The 20203-nt window shown below is 36.8% G+C and overlaps 1 protein-coding gene across 1 annotated transcript; it reads right to left on the reverse strand.

Moving 5' to 3' along the window:
* Nucleotides 1-283: 283 nt before the first annotated feature.
* On the reverse strand, nt 284-3082 carry LOC116159881. Its single transcript, XM_031472969.1, has 3 exons — nt 2905-3082; nt 642-2620; nt 284-589 (listed from the first exon to the last, which is right to left on the reverse strand). Exons 2-3 carry the CDS (start codon nt 2617-2619, stop codon nt 297-299), a joined length of 2271 nt encoding a protein of 756 aa, XP_031328829.1. The 5' UTR covers nt 2620; nt 2905-3082; the 3' UTR covers nt 284-296.
* Between the last annotated feature and the right edge of the window lie 17121 nt (nt 3083-20203).

Below are 20203 nucleotides of genomic sequence, written 5' to 3' on the forward strand. Positions count from 1 at the left end.
TGTAGGGTAGACTGGGGTAGGTTCGGACATTTTTTGTTAAGCAGATTTTTTTACTATTATTTTATTTAAACTAAATCTTCTAAAGCTGAAAATATATTGCTTCATATGTTTTTTAACTAATAACCTAGCAATTTAAGAACAAACTTCTCCAGTTTTTTACAAAAAAAGGCAAAACAAAAAAGTGTTAATTGTCCAAAGGTGCCCCATGGTGGGGCAGTTTTGGACACGCATGGGGTACGTTCGGATATGTTTCATACATAGTTTTGACTTTCAAAAGGTATATTTAAACGTTAAAATTATTTGACATTTAAGGAAGAAAAATTGACATTGAATTTTAAGAAACTTGAAAGACGAGCATTTCCAGTAACAGAAGTTGGCCTAGGCAGTTTCCCCACTATTTCTGATCTTGTTATGGTTGAAATATCATCCACGGTGGGAAAGTGGAAACGGTTGTGTGTGTTCCTCAAATATTTTATGACAAACTCGCCGTTTTCTGCAAGCTGTATCACTTGCCCAACGTAATGAATCACTGTTTTCTTGGTGGGAAATTGTACCAGAACGTAGTCGTCACACAAAATCTCCTCATCATCTGCAAAAAAGTAGTAGGTAGACCAATTTAAAAAAAACTAATTATTTTTTACCTAAAAGCTTAGAGAATTCATCGCAATCAGATTCCGTCATGTCAATGTCTGAGTCAGATGAAGAGTCCAGAAATTTGTTCTTTTTTGTCATAAATTTAAAAGATTCTGAATTAGAATCTGAAGATGTATCACTTTCTTTGGGTATTTTCGTTCTCTTTCTGGTATTATTCTTATTTCCCTTCTTCTGGATATTCTGTGTTATTGTGGGTTTTCTACTTTTAAGTGTTTGAATGCTGGTTTTATTTATTACTAATTTTTTCTTGGTTCCAGATTTGTCTAACTTCAACTTCCTTATTTCTTCTAATTCTTCAATTCGAGTTTTCTCTGGCGTGCTTGTGTAAATTCTTGATTTTCCTACACGAGATTTCCTGTTTGTTTTTCGAGGCGCTGCTTTTGGGAACGGTTTTATATCTGATGGTTTCAATATGTGCAATGAAACGATATTGATCAATGGCTTTGTTGCTTCTTTCACAATTTCATTAACTATTGAACGCATCATTGCTGTTACATCGTGTGTGAATTTGTTTTCAGAATTGGTCGATAAATTGTTGGCAGACAAAGAAATAGATGCCTGATTTATATGGAAATTGTCTTTTTCAGATGGAGAAAGGTCAACGTGGTTAACATCTTGGTCAACCGATTTAACACTGGGATCGACAATGGTGACCAATTTTTCAGAATCTTCGTTTCTTTCAGGTTGTGGGTTTGTTCGGTCTGTAGCGTATGCTCCAAAGAAGTCTTCCTCTGAAAAAATTAGTCTGTTGATGGGCCACAATCCGGTGCTTGAAAAACCGCTTATAATATTTTTAGGCGTAAAACTTTGCAGGTAGGGTTCTGATGTCAGTTTGGCAATATCATAAATTGTTACAGGTCTTCCCGGGTTGCTCGAGATGTGATCATTAAAAGATACCTTGCATTTTTGTTTAAAAGGTCCATACACGGTTTTGTCAAGAGGTTGCATTTTGTGTGTACAATGTGGTGGAAACGATACCAATACTATTCCATTTTCGCGTGAATAGTTGATAGCCTCAACTGACACATGAGTCTCATGGTTATCCATTAACAAAAGTATGGGATGCATTTTACTGCTCTGAGTTTGAATTTTTATGTGTTCTAATAATTTGACAAATAATTCGGCAGTCATCCAACCTGATTTTGAGCCATAACCTATGGCACCGGGTACAGAACCATTTAAAAAATGATTTTTCATGCGGATGCGAGGATATATATACATCGGAGGGATTGTGTTACCCGTAGCGGAAACTACGCCGCAAAATGTAACTAATGTGCCCCTTTCCCCAGAAACACACTGACCAACAACTCTTTTGCCAGTTTCTGCTATCACTTTAGGTGCCTGAATGACTGTAGATATACCAGTCTCATCTGTATTCCAAATACGACTCGGATCAAACTTGTATTTGTCTTGTACCTGAATATAATTATTAAAAAATTCATCAACATTATGTTTATTAAAAGCCGACGCCCGTGCAACACTGGTGTTTTCGGGTTTTCTCAATGATAGTCTTGGATGGCGCTTCATAAACAACCGCATCCATTCGACGCCAGCAATTTCGTTTTCTTTCCACTGTATAGGAAAAGTTTTTTGCAATTTAACTGCATACTGATACGCCAATTTCCGAGTTGCCTGATATGTCAAACCATATAAAATTTGTGATGATTGCTTAAGATATGATTCAAGTTCATTTTCTTCGTTTACAGAAAATATTTGCCGAGTAGCATATTTTGAAAGGCCTGAAATTTGCAACGAGCCTTCATCACTGTCATTTCCAGAATCAGAATGGGCAATTTGCCTCTTGGCCTTTGAAACTCTGTCATGAAGCGTCGATTTTTTTACACCAAATGTGCTAGCAGCAAGTCGTATCGACATATTATTTTGAATTACATTTGAAACAGCTGTTTGGATTGTTTCTTCAGGAACCTCGGGTCGATTTCGTTTTTTAACGTAATTTCTAACCATGCTAAATAAACGTTATATATTATAATCCAAATGAAACAAGCTTAACAACAAAGTGGGGCACCTCCGGACAGTCCGAATGTGCCCCACACTATACTGTCCGGTTGTGCCTCACATGCACATCATGTAAACACTTTAAAAAATCTGAGAATTTTGAACTTGCCGCTTCTTAAAATATAGGTTATGTAATGTGAAAATATGATACTTTATGCCTAATATACTTTGCAATAAAAAAAATACAAAACTAAATAGTGCAAATCCTTAGGAGTAGATGGCCATAATACTTACTTCAGGTAGCGTTTTACGACTTTTAATAATAACTTCAAAATCACTTAAAATACCGGCACGAAATTTTGACACACGGATTGAACAAAGCACTGTAACCAACTGTTAAAATATGAAATCACATTTCGCTATGGAAGGCGGTAAAATCAAATTGTCCGGAGGTGCCCCATGTCCGAACCTGCCCCGGTCTACCCTATACAGGAATTGTATTGGTGATAATAAAGAATCTTGACTTATTTGTGTATATTAGCATAGTTAGCTTACATCTGTTCTTGTAACATGTCGTTCTTGCCAAGCTACAGTTCCCACTGGGCTATTGAAGTAGTCCTTAAAGACGTTTCGGTTTTGGAACGCTGCTGTTGCTGAATTGCCACCCACATGTTGCAAATTAATCATGTTTTCTTCTGGCATCCGAATATCAGTGGGGTCTGAGAATAGTGCGAGAGTTCCGGATGAGCGTAATAAATTGTGTAAACTGCAGGTGACCAAAATAATCTTGTCTATCCAAATTGGATCAATCGCTATCGGTGCATAATAAATTCTAAATGTCTGACAGAGAATGCCGAAAGCATTTTCTGATGTTCTTCGAGCTCGGCAGATGCGATAATTGAAATTGTCAATTGGAAAGCCTCATCACCGATAATAACATGTGGTGCGACAATACCAGTTCCTGGGAGAATCCGTTCTTTTGGTAGAGTTTTGTGTATATGTTGAGATCTTTGAAATATGCCGCTGTCTCCTTCCTTCCCGTAAGCTCCAACATCAACGTATATGAACTTATATTTTGCATCAACAATAGCTAATAGAACAATGGAAAAATATGACTTATAATTGAAGTACAAGCTTCCTGTGTTTTTGGGACAAACAATACGAACGTGTTTACCGCCAATTGCTCCGCAGCAATTCGGGAAGTTCCACTTTTCAAAAAATTCATTTGCTACCGCTTTCAAATCATATTCTGTCGGAGCTGGTAAATACAATGGAAGTAGTTTCTCTGCAAGTACACACAGAACAGATTTCACGATTCTGCCTACATGATTATGGGAAATTCTGAATTGGAAGGATAATGATCGCAATGACTCTCTTGTAGCGAGATATCTGCAAAATCAACAAGTTAAAAGGTAATCGTAAACGATTTACATAAAGCGCATTTCCACTTGCATTCATTTCCCATTTGTAAGATGCAACTTCTGTTAAAATCGTAAAAATCCGCCCACAAATATAAAAGATAGCGTTGCACATGGGCAATCCATTGTTGACGTGCTACTTCAATTTCAGTTTATGAGAAGAATTTCATTTCAATGCTTTTCTAAATAAGAAAGTTGGAACTGCGCATGCGCAAACCTAAATTTTAAAACTAATGTTAGATTTTCCTTGGTTCCAAGCGCCTAAGTATCAAATTTCACTTAAATAGTTCCATAGATAAAAAAGTTGGCACTGCGCATTCGCAAAATAAAATTTTGAAACTAGCGCTAGATTTTCCTTTTTTCCAAGTGCCTATGTATCACATTTCATTTAAATTCTTCCATAAATAAAAAAGTTGGCACTGCGCATGCGCAAAACCAAATTTTGAAATTGGTGTTTGATTTTCCTTTATTCCAAGTGCCTATGTATCAAATTTCATTCAAATACTTTTATAAGTAAAAAAGTTTGCAATTCGGTTTAAAAATGGTCGAGATGCGAAAAGGGCACTGTGAATTTTGAATCGATTCGATTCAACTTTTGGCATTGCGTATTATATGGTTAAAGCTATGCCCATATTGAATTTCATGCAATTCAGTTCATAACTAACGGAGATGTAAAAGCGATCGAACATTATTCTAAACAAAGTTACCGTTCACACGGACATATAGATGGACAGACAGACAAAGGAACAGACGGAGAGACCAACCGGCAGGCGACAGATAGCAATGCAAAATTATAAACGATCTCTAGAATCGTTAATAAACGGCAAAAGTGTAAAATTATGGAACATGTAAAAAACGGTTTTTTGTTTTTTTTACAATAACTTTTTTTGTAAGCGGTACAGAAAAAAATTCCTTCCTTGGTACAAGACTCGACACCATAACGAACCAAATAGCGAAAAAAGTAGAACAATAGCTCTTAAGATAAAAAACTAGTAGCGTCGCAAAGTTAGCGGACGGACGGACAAAGTGGCCACAATAGCGCATTTTTTTTTATTTTTGTGGAAATGCGCTAAAAAGGAGTATAGTCTCAAAAGCCATCTACATTCCAAACGCTTTACCTCAATGTTAGGGCCAGCTTCTCGCAACTTGAAATCGGACGGCGAACGAATGACGAAGGTACAGTGCGTAGATTCTCAGATACAATGTCATGTACTCCAAAAAATTCATGTTTTGTTAATCTGAAGTATTCTTGAAATTTTGTGTCGTCATCCATCAAATGGCGAGTTATCAAAAGTTGGAAACATCCTTCAGTTTCTCGGCTCAAGAACATGTTTTTTGTCTTTTCCTTTTTCCTACATAGACTCATTAAGCAGGTCTTCTTCTTCTTCCTCATCATACAATGCATCGATAACAACATTTAACACATTCATTTTGAAAGAATCTCACTACTGAATCGTTTTCAAAACGCTCAAAATAAACCGGACCTTGTCGATTAGTCGACACGCTTTATCGCGTCGTCTAAACGCTACTACTAAACGAAATAGATGGACCGTAGCTTAAACGATTTTACACGTACCGCTAATGTGTTTACCCTGAGATGGAGTTGATATAGTTGCTGCAATAGACTCCAAGTTTTGTTTATCTTGACCATGTATAAGGCGTTCGCTAGAAAAAGCAAAGCTATATTAGTAACTATGCTTATTATTACAGAAAAATTGTTACCTTCCGTCTTCATATACCTTATAAATACTTTTCAATTCCTCACTTAGAGAGATGAACCCTACATAACCTACAAATATATATAATAAACAAGCCCGCGAAAACTTCGTATTCCATTGGGAGTCCACAAATTCTGTCAAATATTAGTATTTGAGAGAGTTAGGGTCGTGCTAGTGGTAGTGCCAACCTCGTGCAAATCATTTTGTACCAATGGAATTCGCTATTATAGTTTTGATGTATTTGTTACCAATGCCTTTTTAAATGTTATTTAAATTAATATCTGAGTTATAGATTTCAAAAGCCAGGCGTTATTGGTACAATAGATGGATGCCACATTTTAACTACACCCCCAAGAAATGAACAGGCATCCTATTGCAATCGAAAGGGACAACACAGCATAATACTACAAGCAGTATGTGATGCCAGTTACATATTCCTTGATGTTTTTGCAGGTAAGATTACTTAACGAGTATTACCAATACCTACATACAGAGGCAATTATAGGTTTCCCTGGCAGTGTACATGATGCGAAAGTGTTTTACAACTCGCCATTGGGAAGAAAAATGAGAGAAAACCCTGGTGAATTATTTTCCGACGATTCACATATATTGGGAGATTCTGCATATAAATGCAGTATCACTTATTAACACCATATCTTGATAATGGGCATTTGTCCAGAAAACAAAAAAAATATAACTTTAAGCATTCAAGTACAAGAGTGTATGTAGAACAAACCTTTGGTTTGTTAAAGAGAAGGTTTCGTATTTTAAAACAAGTAAATATCTATAACACTAAATTCATTCCTGATTTAATATTGGCATGTTGTGTGTTACATAACATATGCATGAACAACAGTGATGGAATGGATATAGACACCTTTGAAAATGATGATGACAATTTTTGTAATAATAATAGTGAACAAGACTTTAAAAATGTGGACAAACGAGATTATATTGCAGATTTATTAATGAACGTGTAATATTTTATAAACAATGATTTCAGTTGTACAGTAATTTTGTATTGTAAGGTTTAAAAAGGTATTAAAACATTATGTAGGTAGTGATTCTATTCTTTTTTAAGTAAATCGATTAATTCGTTCAATAAACTGATTTTTTCCTTGTGACAGGTGTTTGCTTCATTTCGTAATGCTTGTATCCATACAGGCAATTTAGCAGACCAAAATGATCTAGAATGTCTCCAAAATATAATAACAGAAGAAAATGTACAACCTAATTATCAAGGGCAATAGGAAAAAGGAAAATTTCTACGGGATGAAATATGTACCAACATTTCTAAAAATATAAAATAAAATGTGTATTATAATATAAGTATTGTACATTTATTTTTGTAAGGTATCGATTAATTTTTGCAATAAATTGTTCTTCCGTTTAATTTCTTCTGTACGTTGCTTGTATGCCTCTAGTTTTTCAGTATGACAGAGTACTTGTGTAGCACGCATCTCTCTTAATTCGGCTGCTACTCCTTTTGATTTAGCCTTACAGGACTGTACTGAAGCATCACTATTGCCAGACTGTACAGAAATCCTATCATTACTTTGCACAGAAGTCTCTCCTTTGTTGGATTACACAGAAGTGTTGTTAGTAACTTTTCCGCTATTATTTTTTGGACAGGTAGGGAAATGCATTACGCACACTCCGGATAGAAGTCCGGAGTAGTGTGGGACTTCTCCCATTATCAGGGTATACCCACTAAAACCCCACCTGAGGCTTCGGCATCTATGGCCATTAGCCTCTACCGTACTACAATATCACAGTTTCTGTACACACAAAACAAGACAGGCGTGATTACATTTACTCATTTACTACACAAATATACGTAAAAACAAAAATTTAAAAATATCACAGATCGTTTGCAATACCAATTCGTTGGATGAACGCGAGAGTATTTTTGCATTGCTCTTCATTTTTAAAGTTATTTTCCCATATCGGGTTTATATTAAAGAGCACAGGTACATCCATATACTGCGGACAGATAGAAATAATGTGATGTGGTGGTGTTATAATACCACATTGTTCGCATAATGGCCGGTCTTCACATGCCAAGTCTGTACAGCCTGATCAAGTTCAAACGTTATATATGTATGTATATATATATATATACATATATATATATATAGAGAGAGAGAGAGAGAACGTTTGAACTTGAACATATATATATATGTCCTACAATCGTTCGTTTTTCTTTTCTAACAGTGGCTTTCTTAATTGATTTCCTCTCTTCCGCTTCTTTCAATCTTGTCATCACTTGCTCTGTAGATAACACTTCTCCGTAGCTGAACTGTTTTAGTCTTCGAACTACTGTATGACTACTTTGTGAGTTCTTTGGATCTTCTCTCATTTTTCCTAAGACAGAAGAAAACATTTCTACTACTGTTCGGGGATTATCCAAAGGTTTAACAGGTGATGGAACGATTCTTGTACATCAATTCAATACTGCATTTTCAACTTCTGGACTTAAAGATTCTTCAACTGTTGAAGCAACAATTGCTTTCTTGGGTGTCCTGTGCGTAATCGTTTGAGGACTAGCACGGATATCTTGTAGTCTTCCCGTTGAAGTGGGTGGGATATTGGTAGCGGTGGTCATTATGCATTTAGAAGTGGAAGGTGTGTTTGCCGAAGTGGATGGCAGATTATCGGAAGTGGAAACCGCTATACTTTTTTTATTTTTATACCTCTGTAAATCTATTGGATCAAATAACTCCTCCGAAAATTGTGATGAATCTATAGGATACGTTCCTGTTGATAAGAAGCCACTAATAATATTTTTAGAAGAAAGTGATTCCTGTAATACTTGTCCTAATAAACATTCCAAACTGCGGACCAGTTCCTACTCCAATCTGGCTCTTACCATACTGCACTAATTTCTTGTCCCATTTTACTGTAATGGGTTCAAATACGCATTGATCAAGTGGTTGTATCTTATCAGTTAAATGGGCCGGAAAGCGTACAAGTTCAATTTTATTCTGTAATAGCCTCCTCAATTATTCTGATGCTATAGTGGCTTGAATGCCCATCTAGTACAAGAGCCAGCGACACTGAACCCTACGTCATCGCGGAATTCAACAAAAATATTATTAATAAGTAGGTTTGAAAGAGGAAAAACAAAACCGCCATGTCTGCCAGGCATATCCTGTGCTTATTGTTACTAATTAATTAATTAAGTGTACATAAAAAATAGGTTACTTACGTCATGACGGAATTGGAAAAAAAATATATGGGATTATTGCTGGCAACGAGCACATCACGTAAACATATGTGTGCCAGCCGATTCCCCGTGCTGAATACATGTCTGCCGGGCGCGAAAGGGGTAAGTATAAAAAACAGTCGCGCTTACGTCATCACGGAATTTAGCGAAATTTTTTTTAAAATGTAGATAATGTCTACTCTGACAATACTGCATATGTCTGCCGGGCAAATTTCTGTGCCAAAGTAATGTCTGCCACTTTTTATGAAGCGACTTTTGGTCCCGAATCATGTCATTTGATGTTAATAAAAATGCGGTTTTCATTGATTTTTCGAGTGAATTTCTACATTGACTAGTAAGGGAGATGGGTCTGTACGAGGATGGTGTCAGTTTATTTTTATTTGTTTTCAGGATAGGTATTATAAGGGTTTCTTTCCATTCTTCTGGGTATTAGTGTCTGTGCTTCGAATACTTTGTATATGACTTATATGAGGTATGAAACGATCTCTAAACCAGGAAAAAAATTGGGCTCCCTCCATCCACCCATTAGACGAGGCTGCGTATTGCGTTCCTGGGTAAGACTCACTAGAAGTCCAGTGCGCTTGAACGGCAGCACCTTTAAATACCATTAGAGGTGGAAGGAGAAAACCATCTGCTGATAAACAGAGTAAAACTGTAGTTGACTCTCTTCCAGAGCCTCCTGAAACTCTGCTAAGAGGTTTGCCCTTTTCACCTAATGCTCTAAGTCTGCTAGGGTCCCTGGCAAAGCCACTCTCATCACAATTGAAAATAAATTTGGCTTTTGCATCTCCTTTCAAATTGTGTCTATCGAAAACACTGTTTAATTTGGAATAGAAGTCGTAAACAATTAAAGGATCTCGCGCGGTCTTGCGTACTTTCTGTTAATGTTCCGCCTTTTTTAGACTTATATTTTTATGCCTATACATAAAACATTGGTACCAATCATCACCCGGCATATCGTCGTTAAAAGGGTTAATTGTTGGATATTACATACTCAGCTACCAATTGCATAAGTTCAGTTGTGTCACATGAACATCCAATTTTTGCTCAGTGAGTATATTGTCAACAACAAATGATATATTGATCATAATATGATATTATTAAAAATAGTAGGCAATAATAGTACATTATATATCAAGGTAGAGAAGTACAGTATTATTGCCTGAGCACCATGATTACATCTCGAGGCGCTTGCGCCGAGGGGTGTAAGGTGCGAAGGCAATAATAGACTTCTCTATTGTGGTATATATACTATTTTTTTCACTACTAGCACTTGAAATTATCTAAATTAACAATTATATTGATAAGAAAGTGAACGGTTGGACAGAATTTTTTGTTTATTAATTTAACATGTCAATCAAGTACGTGGAAGTACAAGTCAAACAGGCCGTATTTTGTTCTGTCATTGAGATATTTTCAAAGAGTAATTTCGTTCGAATTTTTTCAAAATGTGATAATTTTAGGTATGTAATTTCTCTGGAAATGGTGGATGGTGGCAATTATTCATTTTAGAGAACTTGTCTAAACGTTTATTGAGCGAAATTTCGGGTTGTGTTTTCTAAAAGTGACAGCGTGACAGTTCTCATTATTGACTACTAGTTAATAATGTCCACATTATTAACCACTTTGAACAAATGCCGAGAAAGCCTACTTTACAAGTGGAAAAAAGGTTAATAATGATGCCATCAGACGCTAGTAGTGAAAAAACAGTTTTTCGTGCCAATATTATATTAACAAGATTTGGCTCGTTACTTTTTTTTTAAGTGGGTGTTCGCCAAAACTTGTTATTTGGTAACTGTACTCTCGCAAGTGGCAAACATAACAATTTCAGCCCTATTGTCCCACTGGGCATATGTGCAAATCATATTACATGCTTGAGGGAATCCAATGTAGGGCCCACGCTTAGCTAAGGTCGGTATGATTCTGGAATAAAATTTACTGCGGGAAGATTTGCTGCACAGGCCGACGAGGATTTTAGCTGAAACTGACGTAGGGAATCCTGTTAAGGACCTACGCTCACTGTATAGTGCAGTCCTGCAGGCTAGGCGTTAAATTTATTCAATGTCGTTATCTTATAAAAGTTGCAACATAAAGGACAGCATCCATTAAAGGTTTTTTAATGTCGTGATTAGTGTGCATTAATCTTTCGCAAGCATCACATTTAAACTGTTCATTTGGATTTGATACTTCTCTATTGCAGACCCAACACAAATTAAGTATATCATCTGCGCTTTGAATTAAGTATTCCTTGATTTTGTTACGGTAAACATTTGGATTAAATAAACTATCTGATAATGTGACAATTATTAAGAAGGCATTCAACAAAAAAGGCCACGTATACGCCGCAGTTGCAGCTATCCTTTTTGTCGTGCTCTTAAAGGACGATATAGTAGCACCTACACGATGGCCATTAGCTAGAATCCGTGAAGTACATCCCGGCGGCGACGGGAAGGTCAGAGTGGTAACCGTGAAAACAACCCAGGGAAAGGAATATAAACGTCCAATTACAAAGCTATGTTCCTTACCAGTGGAAAAAGGGGAGGACCGACATCGTCATCAGAAACGGAAATCGATCTAAAGGTCCCAGCAACGACGAACCAACATCCACCACGTCCTTCTTTCCTGCTGGCGGCTCAAGATGTTCATTTAGAACAGGACTTATACGCCAGCCCAAAGTTAGGAACGTTAGCATAATTTAACAAGGAAGAATTCTAGTCAAGGATAAAATTAATTAGAAACAAAAATAAGGAAAACACTGCCAAACGCGGAACAATAATCACATTAGGAAACAAACCAGCAAACGATGCAAAACAATCGTATGCATTCTTGACTAGGTCGACGCATCAGCACTTCCTATTTTATTAGAATAGTTAATGATAATAATAAAGTTACACGCCCTGGCACAGTTAAAAAACAAAAAACTCCTTCTTCACAGAAACACACCGCGTTATCACAACCCACTCGTATTCAACCCAAACGCAAAGCCAAAGAAACACTTACAAAATAAACTCCATTTAATAAAATTGCTAAAATTACAGGAATTATTATAATGATTTTTTTGTTTTGTTTTCCTCTTTCCTGATAGCGTTGGCTATTGTGGCCATCAATAGCTATGTTGGTAAGTATGAATTACACATACTATCCCTAGATTTCCAATGTGCGTGTGTGAATTTTTATTTTATTTTTTATTGTTTATTTTTTTTAAATTTAGAACCCTACATAACTTCACCAGACACAGACACTAATCGTTACTTGATCTTAATCCGTGCGATTAGGTAACCAGGCTAGACCTGAGTTCTCACAAGAAACACCGACCATAATAATAATAATAATATGATTTATTGCCCAACAGAATAAAATTCCAATTATAGGACAATTAATAATCTAAGAAAGCACAATAACTAAATATACTAATATCTTAACCGCTAACCTAATAAAAACCAAATTAAATGATATTAAACTTAAACAAGATTAAAAATAAGATTAAAAATATTCCATCAATCTTTTAAGATCAGATACTGAGCAAGTGTTAATGTCACACATATTAGCAATTTTGTTAAAGTTATTTACCATAACAAATATTGGTGATTTACAAAGTAAGTTTGTATTGGCCTTAGCACAATAATAATATGCATTTATTGGCAAATGGAGTTCACAAACTAACAAAATTAATAAATCCATTACAAAATTAATATGTCCAAAGCCAAAAAGACTGTATCGCCTAAGAATCTCATCATCGGCGTTCTTCCTACATCCTCTGAACAATTGAAAGTATATACTTATACATTACGAGCCGAAGAACGTGGCACATGGAACCGAATGAGGGAAAGAAGAGATGGGCAATCTAGGTTATTGTGTAACAAATTGAAGAGCAAGTTAAGGTTTGACAGAGTTCTGCGAACTTCTAAGGAATGTACCTGAAATCGAGATAACAGTAGTTGATGATCAGTACCAATTGCGGGATAAACTCTGTCCAATTTAAACGATAAAAACTTCAGAAACTTACGCTGCACTGCTTCCAGGGTTGTTTTATGGCAGTCATAGTAAGGATACCAAATTAGAGAACCATACTCTAGTTTGGATCGCACATAAGCAGCATATAGAGATTTGATAGCAAAAATATTGGAAAAATCACGACAATTTCTGATAATAAAGCCAAGCATTTTTAAATCATATATGTTCCGAAAAGGAAAGTTTAAGATCAAATATAATACCCAAATCCGTGACCGATGTACACCGTTTAAACTGAATATCATTAAGGTAGGTTAAGAAACGATTGCTGTGATATAAATAGCGTATAAGCATATTCAATAAACATTGTCAAATCGTTCTTGATCTGTAGTGCATTCGCAGTTCGGAACTAAGCGGTAATCCTCAGACTAATTTACATTGTGTAAGTTTGTTGGGTGTGCAGTTACTTACCCTAACTGTACATTTGGTCCTTCGAACCTTTCAAGACCAAATGCCAAACTTCCCACATGTTGGAAGGTGGTGACCTGCCTTGCAGATGGGGCATCTCAGGATGTGGGTGTGATAGACTCGTGCCCAACGTTTTTCTGCCTGTATCTTGTGGTTGCTGTCCTCTGTGGCCTTGCTGCCCTTTGTAAGTTCTAATATTTGAAACCGTGCTTCCACGAAGCTCAAGAAATTCTTGAGTGACGGTATCTCTTTTGGGGCTGGTAGGGTGTTCTCAAAAGCAGCCAAGGTTGCTGTATCCACCTGTTTGCGTACGATGTGCATCACCATTGGCCCCCATAAATCGGTTTCTATACCCATGTTGTTAATCACGCGCAGACTATCCGTAATTGTGTCATAGATCGTTTTGAGTCCGTCTGGAGCGTTTGGACCCATTTTTGGCAGATTGGTAACGGTTCTTTAGCAGCAGCCACGCGTCGTTGTAGTTGGCTTCACGTATTGACAGGTGTTGTAGCAGTTTGCTAGCTTCACCCCTTAGATTTGTTTTCAAATGCTGCATTTTTTCCACGTTGGTCAATCTCTTGTTGGAATGCACCTTTTTCTGGAACAAGTCATGGAAGTTGGTCCATGCTGCGTAATCTCCCCCAAATTGCGGAATTTGTATCCGTGGGAGAGGAATTTTTTCGTACCTATTTTTGTCTCGTGACTCCTTGTCGGCGAGCGCTACCATGATTTGGCGCACGGCTTTCTTGGCAGTTTCGTAGTGTTCTGCCAATGTATCTGGTACTTCCATAATGTCTTCGTGGGCTTCTTGGATGGCGTCCCAGAGCTTGCGGATGTGCTCTCTTTCATACTTCCAATATTTGCCGGCACGTTGCTCATCTAGTTCGCTTTGCGTGTCCCGGATGAGTGTCATAAGCCTTTTTAATTTGTTTTGCACTTTACGTACTTGCGGGTCTGTGGTACCCGGGCTGGGCAGGGAAGGTATTTCTTGTAAGCCTTGCCCTCCAGGTTTAGTCAGCGTTATTGACGGAATGCTTACGAATGGGCGTGCGGGTGTTCCCATCGCTGTCTCCTTTGGCGCTACAGCGGTTGTCTCTTGGCTTATTTCCCCTTGGGCTGTTGTCTCGCTTGGACTCACCGGAGATGCCGTTGACAGGATGTTAAGGTACTCGTTGTAGGCCACAAAAAATTCATGGGTTTGTTTGTAGAACTCCTTTGCGAAATATTCACGTCCTGGCTCTTGTGGCAGGGCCATGATCTGTGAGTGACGTTGGCTGAACGTAGTCCATTGTGATTCCAAGCCACTCCTTTTCTTGTTGATGATCTCGTCCCTAGTTTCCGGGGATTCTCGTCGAACTCTCCCAGCTTCTTTCTTCAAGTTGGATAGGGACCTATCTACGGTTTTTGCCAGCTCGAACTGCTCCTTGGTTAGTTTTTCCATCTCCATACTCGTTGGCTATTCTAGGCACTTGATTTAATTGAACTGGCACCGGAACACTCGTGGTAGCGAGGCGCTGAATCGTTGAAAGGTTTGAAGGACCAAATGTAGCCCTCCAATTCCTTTACTGCTCGAAGGACCAAATGTACAGTTAGGGTAAGTAACTACACACCCAACAAACTTACACAATGTAAATTCGTCTGAGGATTACCGCTTAGTTTCGAACTGCGAATGCACTACAGATCAAGAACGATTTGATAATGTTTATTGAGTATGCTTATACGCTATTTATATCACAGCAATCGTTTCTTAACCTACCTTAACTATTCTAATAAAATAGGAAGTGATGCGTCGACCTAGTCAAGAATGCTTACGATTGTTTTGCATCGTTTGCTGGTTTGTTTCCTAATGTGATTATTGTTCTGCGTTTGGCAGTGTTTTCCTTATTTTTGTTTCTAATTAATTTTATCCTTGACTAGAATTCTTCCTTGTTAAATTATGCTAACGTTCCTAACTTTGGGCTGGCGTATAAGTCCTGTTCTAAATGAACATCTTGGGCCGCCAGCAGGAAAGAAGGACGTGGTGGATGTTGGTTCATCGTTGCTGGGACCTTTAGCTCGATTTCCGTTTCTGATGACGATGTCGGTCCTCCCCTTTTTTCACTGGTAAGGGACATAGCTTTGTAATTGGACGTTTATATTCCTTTCCCTGGGTTGTTTTCACGGTTACCACTCTGACCTTCCCGTCGCCGCCGGGATGTACTTCACTGATTCTAGCTAGTGGCCATCGTGTAGGTGCTACTATATCGTCCTTTAAGAGCACGACATTTTGTTTTGCGTGAGGTGCTATTCTAGGTCTGAATTGATGAGTTTCAATATTAATTTTGTCAAAAGAGGCCAATTGTTTGCTTTAGAAAGCCTTATATCGCTGTAAATAAGTATTTGTCTGTTCAATATTACTTGCGTACGGATTGTAGTAAAAAAATTCATAGTTTTTGTGACCCGCTACAATCAAACACCAATGGTTTGTAGTTTTCGGTGACTATAGTTGAAAACTGAACTTGATAAACTTCAAACATACCGTTATTTCTTAGATTTTTCACAAGAAGTTCAGTGTAAATCTGCAATACGGAATTTTCAAGCCATTCCCGTCATTTAACGACACGAAATCCTTTTCTGCAGACAATTTACAAATGTAGAGAGGTTTTAATTTGTAATTATGACATTTTTTGTTTCATCGGACGTTACACTAATAAAATCGATATTTTTGTATAAACCATTATTATACCGATGGATGTTGTAGTACTTTTCGCATAGAACGCACAAGTATTTAGTCGTTGGGCATCTTAAATCTCTGCGTCTCATATTGGTAATGCAAGACGAATGGATCCATCTGCGGCATTCATCACATTCTACCCAATTCGAGGTATATCGTTTTGTTAAGAAGTTCATTTTCTTCGTATCGGCAAATTAAGCATCTTTTTTTCATGCTTACAGAATGCTGGAGTATTGCCGTTTGGAATTTGATTTGATAGGCAGAATAATTCATCTGATGGTCTGGGTTGGGAGGAACATTATTGCACAAGTTCCAAATGTGCTGCAGAACAGCAAAAGAGCTTGCATTGACATGCGGTATTTGGTACGCTAACTCTGATTTAAGTTTCCAGTTACTGCAATCCAAAATGTAATTTTTGAAGTGGTCGGTCCTAAAAGTTTCGTTTTCTATGTGCGAATAGATAAATTCTAATTTCGTATATTTTGCATCTATTACGAACATGATATACCTATTTCCAGCGTTCAGGGGAACTAAACACTTTTTCGAGGAGTAATTTGCTCTGTCGTAAATATCACGTAAATCTAGTTTTCCGTGGTCTAAATAATCCGCGACGAGTGTGTACGTCAAACTTTTCCCTGCGAAAATACTACAAATCCTAAAAAGTGAGTAGTTTGCGCTTGAAGAAACATTGAACGGTACAAAGTCCTCAATATTTACCCTATACAATTTTTTGTCTAGTTTGTAGCAAGCGACAACATAGCATAAGTCTATATTTGTATAGTAAGAAACATTATGAAATAAAGCGTTAGAAAATTTAATAAATGACGACACTTGTGGTTTATTCCTAGCAAAAGCAACGTTGGTGGTAACAATTTCACGATTGGGTTGTATTGGGTATTGGGTCAGTATTCACTTTGGGTATAACTTCTGTATCGCTTATTTAAAAAATGGGATTTAAACTTTTTGTTACTGTACTCTTTTTCCAATGCAATTGTTCGCTTTTTAACGCGGTACCCAAACTCTTTAATGCATTACCAGAAAATGTTGTTGAAGAGGCAGCTTTTGTTTTTTTATTCCAAGTCTCTTTGCATTTATCCTCCCTTTCGGAATCCGAATGCCTATACAACTAGCAGTAGTAGAGGAAGATCTGCGAGATCCTGATGATGCTTTGGAACTTGCTCAACTGGGTCCTCTAGTTTGAAGCTTTTCTTGGTTGCGCCCTCTCCTTTTTACATTTGACAAACCAGACTTAGGGACACCGAGTTTTACTTCTTTGTAGACTGATAGCACTTGTTCTCGTATGCTACGTATAAAATCTGTGACTAACATTCCTTTGTGATTTTAACAACGAGTGTTTTACCTGTTTAAAGCAGTTTTCGATTTAAGAATTACTAACTCTTTTTGTTTAAGCTTCACACGGGACCAAAGTGGTATGTACAGTATATACTTTTCCAACACTATTTTCATCAATTCTGTGCTATAATATTCATTCAATGAGAAATTAGCATCCTCATCGTTATCAAACTTTAAATTTAAAAAAAATTGCATTAAAATGTTTATAAAAAGGGCTCGATTTGTGTTGAGTTTTTTTTCTACTAACGAGTTCCCTATTAGCAAGGGGTTCATCATTACTAATATCACTGTCATCAGAAACTAATTGATCCTCCATACATATGTCTTCAATTTCTGAGAATCGTGTCAAATTTTGTATTGAATTTGTGACATGAGTATTTTTTTTTTGGGAGCATAAAATTGTTGCCAACGAAATAAACCAGGTCTGGGCATCATTGATGTTTGTTAAAGAAAAACCCATGGCGATGATTTCCATTATAACAGATCTGATATACCGGTTATCTTTATCTTTCCCTAAACAGTTATAAACGTGATCCGTTACATTTTTCATAAAATGAGCACAGCATAAATGTACTGAAAGAAGATTTTTTGGACGTTTTTTTGATTTACTGCAAGCATCAAAGGACAATTGAAGATATCATCAAGAATGTCTTTTACAAGAGTCATACTATTGAAACCTCTTATGACACTATGAATAGTGACGAAACTGAAATCGCATACAACACCGTATATGGATGGCCATTTATGGTTTAGTTCATAGAATTTTCTGAACCTTTCCAGAAAGTCCTCTATTGATGTAACATTGTGGTCATTAGAAATCGTACCTAATACAGGTACGATGCGAGTATCACCATCTTTAAGTTGTACGTTTATGACGCCCGAATAATATAGGATTCGTTTTTTGTTTGATTTGTGTGGAGAGCGCACTACTCCACCTGTTGCGTCAAAGTACAATAATGGCTGCACTGCATTTTCTAATAGTGCACATTGCGCCTCGCTATATAAATGAACATTCAAGGAAAATGTTAGTCGTTGAATATATTCGGGATGATCTTTATTAGAGATGTTGATTATCGTTACTTTTAAGTATTCGTTACTATTCGGTACTCGTTTGTAGAGTAATCATTTATAATACTCGTTACTTTGATTACTTGGATTTCTGATGCGATTTTAATCATACATGTAACAGTATATTCAACTCCGCCGTAATCGTACTCGTACTAATACTTTAAATGGAAAGTAGATACTTATATAATTATATTTTATTTTTCATTTGCCTATTATATGCCAATTATATCTGTCATATGAGATATACAGGGTATCTATAAAAGAACTCCGGGGTTTTAAGACAAAATATTTTAATACAGTAAAAAACGTACATACATGTTTTATACATGATTAGAAAGCTTACATTTTCAAGATTTTTTAAAAACTTAGTAAAGTTCAATGTGAGCTCCGTTAGTTAGTTAGTCCAGACGACACTGACTGCCTGCCGCAGCCGTTACGTCATTTCACGGTCAACGCTCCGCAGCGCTGCCAACTGTTGAGAGAAACATTCCCAATTCGTATGAGTAAAACTCTTTGAGCTGCTTGTTTCAAAGGAATTGATCAAATTTTGCTATCTTTTATAGTTTAAAAAATATTAATTTTTTAAACCCCGGAGTTCTTTTATAGACTCCCTGTATAAAGCAGTGTATGACGCCCGAGGGCATAATGAGATGACAATCCATTATGCCCTCTCATTATGCCCTCAAACTGGCTGTCAAATATATTGATGGAGTTATGTCATAAAAAAAGATGCTACTTGATTCGTATGAAGCACTAACAATAATCATTACATTTGTATATTGGAAATGCATTACTTATTTGGAACGATGAAAAATAAAATGTTGTATGCACCTCAGGCATTACTCGATATTTAACCCTCGGGCGACTTACAATCCCTCGGGCCAGAGGCCCTCGGGCTCTGTCGCCCTCGGCATAAATATCGCCTTAATGCCCTTGATACATAAATAACTATTATGACATTTGTAGGTTAAAATAAATACCCACGTATTACGTAGGTATAAGAAAAATATTGCTTTCGGTAGGATAAACTAAATTTTTTTAATAAAAAAAATTATAAAGTAAATAAACAAAACATACGCAAAAATCAATAAAATTATAAATCCTGATTATGGTGTAAAAAGAGAATTTTTTTTACAATGTCACCTTTTAATCTATTCCGTCTCTCCGAGATAAGTTGACCAGCTTCGGAAAAGATTCTTTCCGACGACACAGATGTGGCCATTATGCATGAATATCGTTTTGCCAATTTAGATATATTTGGATAGATTATCTCTCTAGCCTTCCACCACTCTAGAGGATTTTCTTTTCTGTTAATAAGATCCTCTGCTAAATATGACCTTATTTCTAACAGCGCCTCGGCTTTGGGATCTATATTTTTTCGTACTTTTGATATTTTATCAAAATCAGCCCAAATAATGTTTTCTTGTTCTTCTTCACCCGATACGTTTTTGGAATTTCCAGGGTCGTTTGCTTGGGAAAGGTCTTGGTTGCGTTGAGTGGTTATCATTTTTGTAACTTCTGTTTCTAAGCGATCTTTTGCCATGTCAAGGGAATGGTTAGAACTAAAAATTTTTGACTTAAATCTAGGATCAAGCATAGCACATTTTGTCATCAAATTATTGCTTTCCATGGACGAAAATCTGTTTACAATTTTTTTTTCATAATGATTTATAAGCGC

Source organism: Photinus pyralis, unplaced genomic scaffold (assembly GCF_008802855.1).
Source record: "Photinus pyralis isolate 1611_PpyrPB1 unplaced genomic scaffold, Ppyr1.3 Ppyr1.4_LG1, whole genome shotgun sequence".
Classification (NCBI taxonomy): domain Eukaryota; kingdom Metazoa; phylum Arthropoda; class Insecta; order Coleoptera; family Lampyridae; genus Photinus; species Photinus pyralis.